The sequence below is a fragment of the Eurosta solidaginis genome, chromosome 3 (assembly GCF_040869045.1).
Source record: "Eurosta solidaginis isolate ZX-2024a chromosome 3, ASM4086904v1, whole genome shotgun sequence".
Taxonomy (NCBI): domain Eukaryota; kingdom Metazoa; phylum Arthropoda; class Insecta; order Diptera; family Tephritidae; genus Eurosta; species Eurosta solidaginis.
The window spans coordinates 63,595,058-63,608,843 of NC_090321.1; the positions used below are offsets into that span (position 1 = coordinate 63,595,058).

Genomic DNA, 13,786 nt, shown 5'->3' on the forward strand with positions numbered 1-13,786 from the left:
AATTTCGGAAAAAATTCAATAATTCAACATTTGAAAAATGGAAAGTTTGAAGTATAACTTCAATGTCATATGAATTAGGAATTTTTTGTGTTAAAATAAGTTTTGAAAAAATACGAAAATTTTTGAATTATAAAGAAGCTCAAAAATACGAATAATTTCAAGTAAAATTTCGTTGTTAGATTATTTAGATTTTTCGTTTTCGGAAAATTTCAAAAAATTTTCGAGTAGTCGAAAACTTGAAGTAAAATTTCGATGTCAGATGAAATTTGAACTTTCAGAATTTGTCTTTTTTTTTGTTAAAACGTTTTCGAAAAAATTCGAAAAAAAATTCAAAAATTCCAACATTCGAAGAAAATGTTAGAAAATGTTGTTAGATTAATCGGTGAATCTTTGATAACATTGCAAAATTGCGTGATGATGATTACGTGGCGGTTTCTGAAGCGGTACCATCGCAATATGCCAGTAAATGTTTCTTTCTTTTCAGTTTCTCTTAAACAAACATAATAATTGAATATTCAATTATTATAACACACCATTAAACAAACAAAAACATTAATTGAAAATTTTCAGAATTTTTTGTTTATAACGTTTACTCAAAAAAAAATCGGCAACAAATTTCTGAAAAGTTTAGGTGAAATTTCGATATTTCGTTTTAGGATTTTCAACACTGTTCGAATTAAAAGTGTTTTCGAAAAAGTTCGAATGTTCGAAAACATTCGGAATTTCGAATTTCAAAATTCGCTTTGATAGTTTTTACTATTTGTTCGTGTTCGCTGCTGTACATGCTCAAAATTTTTCCTTATAGCCTGATTTCACATAATGAGTTATGCGCGTGTTTGCTTGAAAATAATTTATCAGGAAAAGTTTGTATTAATTGCATTTGCTACTTCCAGCCAAAAACCAAAATAAACAACGGTAATAAATATTAAAGCATCATTTAAGTGCATGTGCCCTAAGTTAATATCGTACATTGTGTGCATTTAAATTGATGTACGTAAGCACGCACTCACTTACATATGTACATATCCTCACACGTATTATCCTCTAGCAAAGCCATTGTAGACGATAAGCTAAAAAATTAATTAAAATTTAACTCTTTTGATGCGGTAATAAGTAATAGCTAGGAAAGAGACTAGAGTTGAGGTTTGGCAAGCCCAATAGACTTCTTTTACTTAATTTTTCCTTTGAAGGAGGACGTTAGTTAAAAACGGTGTACACAAAAAATCACCCAATGAATAAGAGGCTAAAGATTTGAGTCTTAAATTTCTCAATAAAAAAGGAACTCAAATTTTGGCTCTCGGCAGCGTTGCTTATTCGGGATAATCTTGTGGGAAGCACGATGTCTGTGTAGTAAATATTTGTAGCAATTCTCTTGATAATATGCAGCATTCAAACTTTGTTTGATAAGCTAAGAAATTATAAAATAAAAAGATGATAAAAAAAATGTTAAGGACTACCTTTATATAAATGGACCAAAAAATAGAAGGCAATTTTTCCTTTAATACAGAAATAGTCTTGTTGAATTTTGACTAAAAAACGTTAACAATAGCTCTTGTAAGAATTTTGGGATTCTCAGTCAATTCTCAGACAGCTTCTGAGAGACTGCCTCCTCCCTAAGGCAGTCCACAGCGTCTTGTATGGCCGCAAGCTCGGCCTGAAATACGCTACAGTGATCCGGAAGGCGAAACGATCTTTGTATCTCCAATCGTTCCGTATAGACACCCTCCGACCCTGTTATCCAGTTTAGATCAGTGTAGATCTGAATGCTGTTAGTGGGCCAACCAGGGTCATTCACCCACTGTTCCCTCTCAGGGATTAATATCTCGTATCCCTTGTTAAAGTTGGTATGTGGTTTGCAGAAATCTGCCCATTCTGGTATGCAGAATCTGTCGAGAATTTCAGTATGTTTGCAGTGAGACCATGTCAGTTTCCTCAGCCTAATAGCTTCACATGCTGCATATTTAATGCCTACTATATCTATGGGTAGTAGGTTCAGTATTACATTCATAGCCTCCGTTGGCGTTGTGCGGATGGCTCCGCTTATGCATAGTAGTGCAGATCTTTGCACCTTTTGAAGAGCAAGAACCGTCGAGGATTTATTCAGGGCGGGCGACTATACTGCCACCCCGTATAGCAATATTGGCTAACTATGCCCGTGTATATCCAATGTACTATCATAGGGGACATACCCCATATCCGTCCAATTGCCCCTTTACTTGTGTAGAGGGCAACTGTTGCCTTACGGACACGTTCCGTGGTGTTTTGTGTCGAGTTCAATTTCTTATCAAGTGTGAGCCCTAGATAGTTGACGGACTCACTTAACTTAAGCACTGTGTTTGCCAGTACTGGAGTTGAGAGACGTGGTATCTTATACCTCCTCGTAAAGAGCACCAGCTCTGTTTTATTTGGATTCACGCCCAGACCATTATCAACGGCCCATGCTTCGATCCTTTTAATTCCACCTGCATCATATCGCAGAGAGTTTGTGGAAATTTCCCACTTATCACCAAGGCAAGGTCGTCAGCATATGCTATAGCTTTACAGCCCCTCCCCTCCTCCAGGTCCCTTAGCAGCTGATTCCCCGCCAAGACCCACAGCAGAGGGGATAGGACCACCTTGGGGAGTTTCCCTTCTGACGAACCTGCTCACCGATACCCCTGCAAGTTCCGCCTGTACTAACTTGCATAGCAGCAATTGGTGCACAAGACCCACCAGCTGAGATTCGATGCCGAGATCAGTCAGTACCTTAATGATTGAGTCGGGTTTAATGTTATTGAACGCTCCTTCTATGTCTAGGAAGGCTGCCAGGCAGTATTCCTTGAAGGAGAACTATTTCTCTATGCACGATGTAATTTCGTGCAATGTCGTTTCCGTTGATTTACCCTTCATATAGGCGTGTTGTGCTTCAGAGAGTTGGTCATTCACTGACTCCCTGATATATGTTTCCATCAGCCTCTCCATCACCTTTAGTTGAAACGAAGATAGACTGATTGGTCTGAAGTCCTAAGGCTTCGCGTGGCATGCTTTGCCTGCCTTGGGAATAAATACCACTTTAGATATTTTCCATATGCGTGGGATGTGGTTTAGTGCCACGACACCTCCTATTATAGCATATAGCCAGCTAGTGCTGCATTCCAGTGATTGTTGGAGTTGTATAGGCGTAACTCCGTCCGGCCCTGAAGTTTTGAATGGTTCAAAAGATTGGATGGCCCAAGATATCTTATCTCTTGTAATTAGGTTGTGCAGTATAGGTTGCACTGTTGCTTGTATCAAGCTTTGTGTATCCCCTAGTTCGTTCCTAGTTGCACCTTTAAAGTGTGTATTCAGCAGTAGATCCAGGGTTTCCTCCTCAGTTTCGGCCCACGAACCATCAGGCCTTGCAAGCATCCTGGGACCGTATTAGCCGATCTTGAAAGTACTTTCCTGAGTCTACTCCCTTCAGACACTGTTTCCATGCTGCTACAGAAATCTCGCCAGGAGGATCTTTTGGCATGCCGTCTAGCCGAGCTTCGCTTTCTACAAATTGTATCGTCACCGGGTCTCGAACTATATGCTAAGTTACAAGTCTCTAGGTAACCGGAAAGTTAGTTAAAAATGGATTGAAAAATTCCCAAATTAAAATTAATTGTCCTAATGTCTCGATGCATGCGCCACCTAGCGAAATTTTGTTGATAAAATATTGCATTGTCACCGGGTTCTGACTTACGGCCCAAGTTTCAAGTCTCTAGCTTATCGGGAGGTTACTCAAAAATCGATTGCAAGATTCCCTGCGTTTTTTCAGGGATTTTCGTTTATCTCGATTCGTCTGCCACTTGGCGGCATTTTGTTTTCCACGAATTGTAGTGCCATCGACTCGCAAACTATGTGTTAAGTTCAAGTCTCTGGATCAACGAGAAGTTAGTTAAAAGTCGATCGCAATACTTCCATTTTAAATAAATTCTCTGTATATCTCGATCCGTGTGCCACCAAGCGGATTTTTTTTTCACTTGCATTGTAATGTCTCTCAGATCTGAACTATGTTCTAAGTATCAAATGTCTAGCTCAACGGGAAGTTACCGAAACAGACTTCCGTGGATCAAAAATTCATATGGAAATGAGGGGACAAACATGAAAGCGACTTAATGTAAAGGTAAAAAAAAACTTAAAAGCATGGGGACCGCACTTTTGAGGCATTACGGGAGGTAAATCTTTACTTTCGTTGCTCTCAATTTTTATTTTGGCAGAGGCACCAAGATGTTGCAGAAATGCTAGTTGATTTCTGATCATTGACTACAACGTAAAGCTCATATCATATGTAGGTAAGCTGCGCAGCGCCTGAAAGTATACTCCACTTGAAAAAAGCATAGTTGGCCAAATTTTACACACAAAAATTAGCCTATAGCTAGTTGATACCTACTATATCTGAATACGATACCAGATTGTGTAAATTGGTTCTGGTTTTCGAGATAACCATCCTAGGAGTGCCAAACTGTCGGTTTTCTTCATCACGAAATTTTCTTTTAATTTCAGTTATTTGGAAAGTGCAACTTTCTTCCTTTAGAACTCCTTTTTCTTTCTTGGACTGCCCTTTTCAAACGTGAAATATTAGCTTATAAGGTGTGCTGGGTTTCCTATATTTTCTCCGTATGAATTTTTTGCAAACTTAAACTCTACTTTTAGTCACGTTACTCGCATAATGTCTGAAAGTAGGCGGCTTCCGCAAATCGTGCATGTGCGAAACAGAATCATAATATACTACTAAAACAAAGCGTTTCAGTTAAAAAGAATTATATCGAAAATTACGTCTGCTGTGCATCTCCAAACATAATATAAAAAAGTATGCCTAAAAGTATGCCACAAATATTGCTTTTGTTTGCCGCAATCAATAACGTAGTATGCACACGCATTGAATGCAGCCGAAAAACTTGTTTTTTGTAATAACATCTCGAAAACCAGTACCAATTTAAAAAATCTTTTTCGATATTCAGATTCAGAGGGCCGCGATATTCAGATTCATAAAAGCAACGACGCATTTATAGGCCTGGATTTTTTTCATTCTGTCGGCCTGTGTAACAGTTATGTTCCGGTAGAAAACCTGAGCCCGTATCGATTCGCAATTAAACATAAACATTGAGATACTCTAGTGACGCCACGTCGGTCCTTTTGTCTGCTCAACCGCCGGCTTAACCGTTCCATATCTTTATATGACCTAAACGCTCAAGGCTCTCAACGAAGGTCAATATAGAGTGATAGAAATGCTCTACCTTAAATTATGTTCATCCTAAAAGTATGCTTTCATAGATAAATAGCCTGAGAGTTTTACCTAAGAACTTATTATATTTTTTCAATGACTTTTTATCTGCAGGGTGTTCTTATTTAAAATCCTGCTTGAATTTTGTTTGAAAATTATTTCAGATGAAAGATACATTTTGTTTCTCAGTTGATTCTCCATCTTTTTTACAGATATCTATTGTTTGTGATTTTAATTATTATAGCCTTGCCACCAATTCAAAATATTGCTATGCGAAGTATTCGCACAAATTGCGTATTTTAACTACTGAGAGTTTTATGTTACCACGAAGGATTTGAGATGGCACTTTTTCAAAAAAAATTTCGGAAAGGCGGTTTCAGTCTTTTTTTCATATAAAAAAGTTGCTTTTGTATGGAGAAAAATCGTAAACACCCTTAGGAAAAAAAATTTTCAAAAATCAATGCGAATTTCGAGAGACTCATAACTTGTACTTTGTTAGTCTAAAAAAATTGGGCTACTAAACTGTATACTCATAAAAATTCAGCGAACTCCAAATAAAAACTCGAAGTTTTCTCGAATTTTCCATTTTTTTCGAAAACATTTTTGAGATTGGTTTTCATAGTTCGTTGTTCATTAATCGAATTATTTTCTCAGCATTTAGAAAAAGAGGAGAATTTGAGTAACGAAATTTTATATAAATTTACATTGCTATTTTTCTGTTCGCTGCGGTACATCAAACAAATTCTTCTAAAATTATGTAATTATCATATATTTTTGCATGCAATTAAAGGAATGAACATTATATTAACTTTCAAGATTTTTCCCAAATGCACCTTACTTTTTTATTTTAAACTAAGCCAATCATTTCTCTTGTTTTCAATTTTTAAGTATATGTATATGCATGTTTCACGCAGAGCTGGGCGATATTTCACAATTAATTTTGTTACATATATCGCGACTGTTGTGTTCAGTAATTAAAGTACTTGTGATCACAATTATAGTAATCGTCATATCATTCTTTTTTTCGAAATAATGTCTACTGTGATCTTAGTTGTGACTCGAATGATTAATGATTAATGTAAACGTAAACCTTTTCGTCCAGCTCTGGTTCCATTCATAGAAATATATAGCCATACATATATTACTTATAAACAATATACATACATATTTATATACAGTCGCGAATACGCAAAATAGCAGTAACAATTATTTAAAAATTTGTGTCAATTATTTCTTTCTTTTATTCATTTTCATTAATTTTAGAAATAACTTCAATGAATTCTGTTACTGAATCTATGCATACCCATCTCAAAAACGTTTTCAAAAAAAATTTTAAATTAAATTAATTCTAAAGACACTTATTTTCCCAAATGCACGCGATATCTTACTGATTCAGATGAATTGTCCAGAGCAGCGCTCTTATGAATTTTCTAGGTAATCTTGCAAGGATACCTTATAAGCGCCAACACAGCTTTTTCCAGTCAGTCCCTCATATTGTTGTTGTTGTCGTAAAATGTCTTCGCCCCCTCTCAATCGGTCCGTTTACTTGAATAATTTTCATCAAAGCTTTTACGGAAGTCCAAAGAAACAAGCAGTTCAAATAGAGTTGAATCATAAAGAAATTATAGTTGGAAGGTTGTTCCAGTTAAATAGATGGTAGGTGTCCAAAAGGAGAACAAACATCATGTGCGTTCTTTTTCTGCGATGACTGAAAATACTGTTTGAATAATGAGGTCCACTGAGCTGTATCAAGCAGTCTACCGCTGGGGCATCCCAGCATGTTAACAATTTAGTAGGCGCTGCCCTGTATAACTGCCACCTCGCTATGAAAATAATGCTTAGGCGTCATATGAAGACATCCAATGGCAATTCTGAGTGCTAGTTTTAATAAGCCTGCAACTTGCTTCAAAGAGGCTAGTGTAGATTAGGAGAACATATCGGAGATGCTTTGCACAAGATCGGCCGGCCAACTGATTTAGCAGTATTTATTTATCTTCTTTCCAAGTTCTGACAGCAAGCAACTTTAGGATTTTGTTGCGTATTTACTTACTATAAATGCACTCGCTGATGCATGTGTAGTGAAGCAGAGAATATGTACGAACGTTACACCCAGAAGTTGTGGATGTTCTACAGCTGATAGTACTTTCCCAACGGCAGGTGTGCTGCAACAATATTCTAAGCCCAATTCCCCCAACTTAATAGGGAATGAATCTCTCTATCTTGCTGCCCTCCCAAAACATTACCTAGAGTCCAGGAGGGGACTTGAAAGTCGTGATAACTCATGACCATAATGGTTCTTTGCGCACCAAAACCACCACTCGACCCTTCGACTTTTTCGAAAATGATTTTGAGATGCGATTCGATCATTGCAATTCATTGAATTTTTTTTAGTCAACCAATTACATGCAAATATATACGGGTATACGTAACATTTTTTATTTATTTTTTTTAATTAGGTATAAAAGAGGTAATCATATATTCAAACATCAAGTGCAGCTAACATAATCGTGTTAAATGGAAAATAAATAACAAATTTTTACTATTTTTTACTGCTATTTTTGTATTCGCAGCTGTATATACATAAACATTTATTTCTTATTTAATTGACCACTTCAAATCGAAAATCATTTAACATTACTTTTTTGTTTCTTTGTTCTTTTCTTTCTCATTTGTGTTTTTTTTTTTTCGATGTGTCTTCTTTTGGAAATGTTGATTTGCCACCTGCATCATATACAACAAACAAATAAACGAACAACAAAATAATAACTCCCAAACCAATGCATAAACAAAATAAAACAAACACAAAAATTTAAAAACACCGTTAAAACATCAAATTATTTTAAAACCAAACCACACAACATTTATTTATTTTGCATGAACGAATATTCAACGTAAAAAAAAAACACCACAATTAATGCTTGCTTAAATAACCAACATTTTTTATATAAAAATATATTAACATTATACATTTTGTTCAATTAAAAAATTTTTAAAATATTCAAATTTCAAAAAAAACAAACAAATACAAAATATACATAAACAAAAAAAACAAAAACAAAATTATGTGCGTAGTTGGCCTCATATCCACACCAACCAATTTTTGTCAATTTAAAGAACCACCACTGCTGGGACCTGGTGCTGCTTTTACACAATTTGGCGCAACAGAATTCCATCCCACCACACCAGAGAATTGGAAGGGCGCAACTATACATACGACCGGACTAATGAAAGAGCCAGCTGTGGTGCCGGGACGCACTGCACCGGTGGCATTTGCTACACAGGCACAAGCACAGGTGAGTTGTCGCTTATTTACATATGTACATACATATATTACAGCATTAACATACATATATTTGTTATTGCTTTCCACTATACTATACACATTTTTATATGTATTTCTTAATGTTATTATTAAAGCCCAGCCAATTCGCTGCTGATTTTGTCAGAAAGTTGCGTATACGCAGTGTCTTACATGAACTGACGAAATTTGCAGTACTATGGAAGAGGGGTGTAAAGTGGCAGATGTTTGAAATTTTAATACAATTATTTATGATAAACAGGGTAAAATATTATTTTAAACACTTTTTCTAAGCATATTTAAAAAAACTTATAACTGTGATTAAAATTAGATTTTCCCTACAACTCAAACTCAAAGTCGGAAGTGACTTAATATAATCGTAACAACAATTTTTATATCTGTACGAAGCTTCCACCGTCTTAGGGATTTTAGAGGCGTTTTCGTGGTTGACTGAGTTCCCTGATATGCTCGTCAAATTCTTTTTAAACTGAGTTTTCCGTGCGAATTGAAAAATTTAAACAGCATTTTAAATCAACAAAATCAAAGACTTGCCAAAATCCTATTACTTTTTTTCTTATCTTTCCGTCCAGAAATAATTTTTTTTTTTTTTGTAAGAAATAAAATTTTTTTGTTTTCCAATTTGCTCAAACTATAAATTTTATACTCAGCTGAGCAGAGCTCACAGAGTATATTAACTTTGTTCGCCTTCTATATATCAAAATGATCTGGATGAAAAACAGAAATTCATTTAGCCATGTCCGTCCGCCTGTAAACATGATAACTTGAGTAAATTTTGAGGTATCTTGATGAAATTTGGCATGTAGGTTCCTGGGCGCTCATCTCAGATCGCTATTTAAAATGAACGAAATCGGACTACAACCACGCCCACTTTCGATATCGAAAATTTCGAAAAACCGAAAAAGTGCGATAATTCATTACCAAAGACGGATAAAGCGATGAAACTTGGTAGGTGCTTTGACCTTATGTTGCAAAATAGAAAATTAGAAAAATTTTGGGCAATGGGCGTGGCACCGCCCACTTTTAAAAGAATATAATTTAAAAGTTTTGCAAGCTGTAATTTGGCAGTCGTTGAAGATATCATGATGAAATTTGGTAGGCACGTTACTCCTATTACTATATGTGTGCTAAATAAAAATTAGCGAAATCGGATGACGAACACGCCCACTTTTAAAAAAAAAATTTTTTTAAGTCAAATTTTAACAAAAAATTTAATATCTTTACAGTATAAAAGTAAATTATGTCAACATTCGACTCCAGTAATGATATGGTGCAACAAAATACAAAGATAAAAGAAAATTTCAAAACGGGCGTAACTCCGCCCTTTTTCATTTAATTCGTCTAGAATACTTTTAATGCCGTAAGTCGAACAAAAGTTTACCAATCCTTGTGAAATTTGGTAGGGACATAGATTCTATGACGGTTTTCTGTGAAAATGGGCAAAATCGGTTGAAGCCATGCCCAGTTTTTATACACAGTCGGCCGTCTGTCCTTCCGCTCGGCCGTTAACACGATAACTTGCGCAAAAAACGATATAGCTTAACTTAACTTAGTTCACGTACTTATCTGTAGTCACTTTATCTTGGTATAAAATATGGCCGAAATCCGACTATGACCACGCCCACTTTTCCGATATCGAAAATTACGAAAAATGAAAAAAATGCCATAACTCTGTTCCAAATATGAAAAAAGAGATGAAACATGGTAATTGGATTGGTTTATTGACGCAAAATATAAGTTTAGAAAAAACTTTGTAAAATGGGTGTGACACCTACCATATTAAGTAGAAGAAAATGAAAAAGTTCTGCAGGGCGAAATTAAAAGCCCTTGGAATCTTGGCAGGAATACTGTACGTGGTATTACATATATAAATAAACTAGCGGTACCCGACATATGATGTTCTGGATCACCCTGGTCCACATTTTGGTAGATATCTCGAAAACGCCTTCATATATATAACTAACACCACCCCCTTTTAAACCCCTCATTAGTACCTTTAATTTGATACCCATATCGTACAAACGCATTCTAGAGTCACCTCTGGTCCACCTTTATGGCGGTATCTCGAAAAGGAGTTCCACCTATAGAACTAAGGCCCACCCCCTTTTAAAATACTGATTAACCCCCTTTATGGAGATATCCCTAAATGGCGTCCACCTATAGAACTATGGCCCACTACTTCTTAAAATACTTTTTAATACCTTCCATTTGATATGCATGTCATACAAACACATTCCAGGGTTACCCTCTGTTCATTTTCCTACATGGTGATTTTCCCTTATTTTGTCTCCATAGCTCTCAGCTGAGTATGTAATGTTCGGTTACACCCGAACTTAGCCTTCCTTACATGTTTTAATATAAGTTTATAAATTTTTTTTTATAAAATTTATTTTTAATGATCGGGATGAAACGTAATGAAGAAAAATGAAAAAATAAATAAAATTAAAACTAAAAAAATGGGGAATTTTAGTGCTGAATTTTATGGATGAATAGAGGCCAAACAGTTTACCCAGCATTTCAAATTAATCAAAGCCAAAATTTACCAAGTTCTTATAAAACTATTAAATTTTAATGGAAAAATAAGGAAAATCAAAAAAAAAATCATTGCGTGGTTTTAAACTTTTATACAAATTTATTTCCCATTAAGACAAACTATTCTAAAAACTCAATACAATTTTTCAATTATAGAAAAATTCAAAAATAAAAAACAATAATTATCATTAAAAAAATTATTGTTCTGGCCTTGAGCTGGAATCGAACGTTGAATTCTTTATCAATAGACCGATAAAACAAAAACAATTATTTTACAACCTATAATTTTTTTGTTGTTAAGAAAATATTTTAAATTCGCTGTCCTATTTCTTTATAAGTGACTGTATTAATATATAAGGCCATGCGCATACTTTCGCCCACCGGCTGGCTTTTTACACATAATATTTGTATTGTAAAAACAAACACTGCGTAGTTCATTTAATTAACACATATTAAGGGTATTCACAAACTTGAACAAACTGCCTGTTAACCGGACAAAAAATCAGAAAAACAAAGCACGTGCGAAATACATTTGAAAAATAAACTAAAACTATGCTGGAGCACACTGGAGATTTTCAAAATTGACAAATGCCAAAAGTGCCAAAAATGCAACGATCTTGTAAACATACCCTTTCCAACCTATGTAGAAATTTTTGGTGATCAAAATTGCTTATGCGAACTTCGAATAGAATCTTACACTGAAAGAAAAAAGCTGGTATAATCAACCGATTTACGGGTCAATTCAACCGAAATTTCTATAAATTTTTATCCGTCGCAAATAACTCTGGAATCAACTTTGCTCAAATTATTGATTCTGAGTTGGCCGTTTCAACAGCCAAATCAACAAAAACAATGTTCATTATATGTATCATAACTCTGTTCTGTTTACAATTATTAAAGAGTTTCCAGCGCAATTTATTATTTTTCCAACCTTATTTTCAACCTAACGAACGGAGTGGATTGGATGAGTTAGAAGATTCAGCGGCTCATTACAAATAGTTCACGAGATGATTGGACCAGCACCGTGGTCGTGCTGTTTTCCGGAGCTTACCGGATCAATAACCAACAAAGAACGACCAACTTATAAAATACTACAAAACCTTTAGGAATTGTCTTTATCGCCACAAGAAGAAAAGGACTGAAAGTGTTATTTTTTGTTTCAAATAACAGTGAAAGCTGTTGATATTACAGACATTTCTGTGTGGCACCATCATCATACGAACAAAATAGTCAGAGCCTTGAGCGTAAATTTCACTTTAAAATTAACTGTTGCGTTATACTAATGACAGTTGTGTGCTGCTACAATGACCATTCAAATCAGTTGTTTTAACAGAGAAATAAGTTAAATTTAAAGAGAATCCATAATTTTTACAGAATATTGTTAACTTGAGAGCAACAGTTTCTCATCTGTTGAAATTAGTAAACAAACTTGTTCGTTTGACATAAAACACGGTTGAAACAACCATAATCCGCTTAAGTTTATCGCATGATTGTTCATGTAAGGACAACAAACCCGATTTGTTGAATTTGCTAGCGTAATTTCTTTCTGTGTATCAGCTTGAATGGCGATATTTTTAACTACCTTATTCCTGTTGAAAATATTTAAGTACATACATACAATCCTTGCATAAAATGCGATTAGTCGGGATGAGTCGCAAAAGATTATGCGACAATAGCCAGTTTTGTTCTCTTTATATTGGTTGGATGGGTACTCTTTATACCCTTACGGCTATTGTCGAACAAATATTTGTTTTTGCTCTCCCTTACCCTTACGGGTACTGTCGACGCGTCCTCCTTGTACCCCTATGTGTACTGTTCGACACGTCCTTTTTCTCCCCCGGTGGTAATGTCGGAGAGTTATTCTTTGTTCGCCTATGGGTACGGTGAGACAGGGCCTTCTACCGAGTTTCTAGTAAAAACTTATCATTATCTAATTGCTCGCCAAGAATTTTCCTAGTCTGCAAGTCATTTTGCTCAATTTGGTGAATCCCTTTACTTGTTACATATCTAAATGTATATATATTTATAATCAGTAAGACCAACACGTAAATAAATTCATAAACTTCATGCTGACATATTGACATTCTCACATGTATTGCTCTTCATATATTTTTACTACATAAAAAAAACTTAACTCATACTCTTTTTTAATTGTTTTTTCTCTGCATAACTGTTGTTGAATGAATTTCACAAAATAACAATAATTAAATAAAAATAAACCCGTTGGCCGTTTGTAGTTTATTATATAGATTTTTATAAATTTTTTTAACTTTAGGAAATTATACCTTCTCTCCAGGGTGCTGTCATGATGGTTTATGGCTTGGATCACGACACATCGAATACAGATAAATTATTCAATTTGGTCTGCTTATACGGCAATGTTGCAAGGGTAAGTTTTTTTATTGTTGTTGTTGTATATTGTATAAGATAGGTATTTACATATGTATGTAATAAGCATACAAATATGCTTGTGACCACAGCGATTAATTATATTTTCCTTTATATATAAATAAATTATTATACGTATTAACTTTTTATACTGCTAATGAATACAAATTTATAAAAAAAAAGTGGTTGCGTTGAATTGAACTTTCTTAAAATCTCTACAAAGGATACACAAAAAAAAAACATGCAAGTGTAATAATCAAAAATCATATCATCGTGTATCACTCATCTACTGCGCGAGTGAGTTCTATAAAATAAAACAG

At 34.8% G+C, this 13,786-nt stretch overlaps 1 protein-coding gene across 11 annotated transcripts in view; it reads left to right on the plus strand.

The window, feature by feature from the left end:
* The window catches only part of sm (smooth), a 625,429-nt gene that overhangs the window by 567,820 nt on the left and 43,823 nt on the right, over nt 1-13,786 (plus strand). For 7 of the 11 annotated variants that reach the window (XM_067772005.1, XM_067772006.1, XM_067772004.1 and 4 more), the window contains 2 exons: nt 8,303-8,523; nt 13,354-13,467. In XM_067772005.1, coding sequence (XP_067628106.1) covers nt 8,303-8,523; nt 13,354-13,467 — 335 coding nt within the window. The remainder of the gene's footprint in view (nt 1-8,302; nt 8,524-13,353; nt 13,468-13,786) is intronic. The other 4 variants (XM_067772010.1, XM_067772013.1, XM_067772009.1 and 1 more) reach the window with 3 other exon arrangements.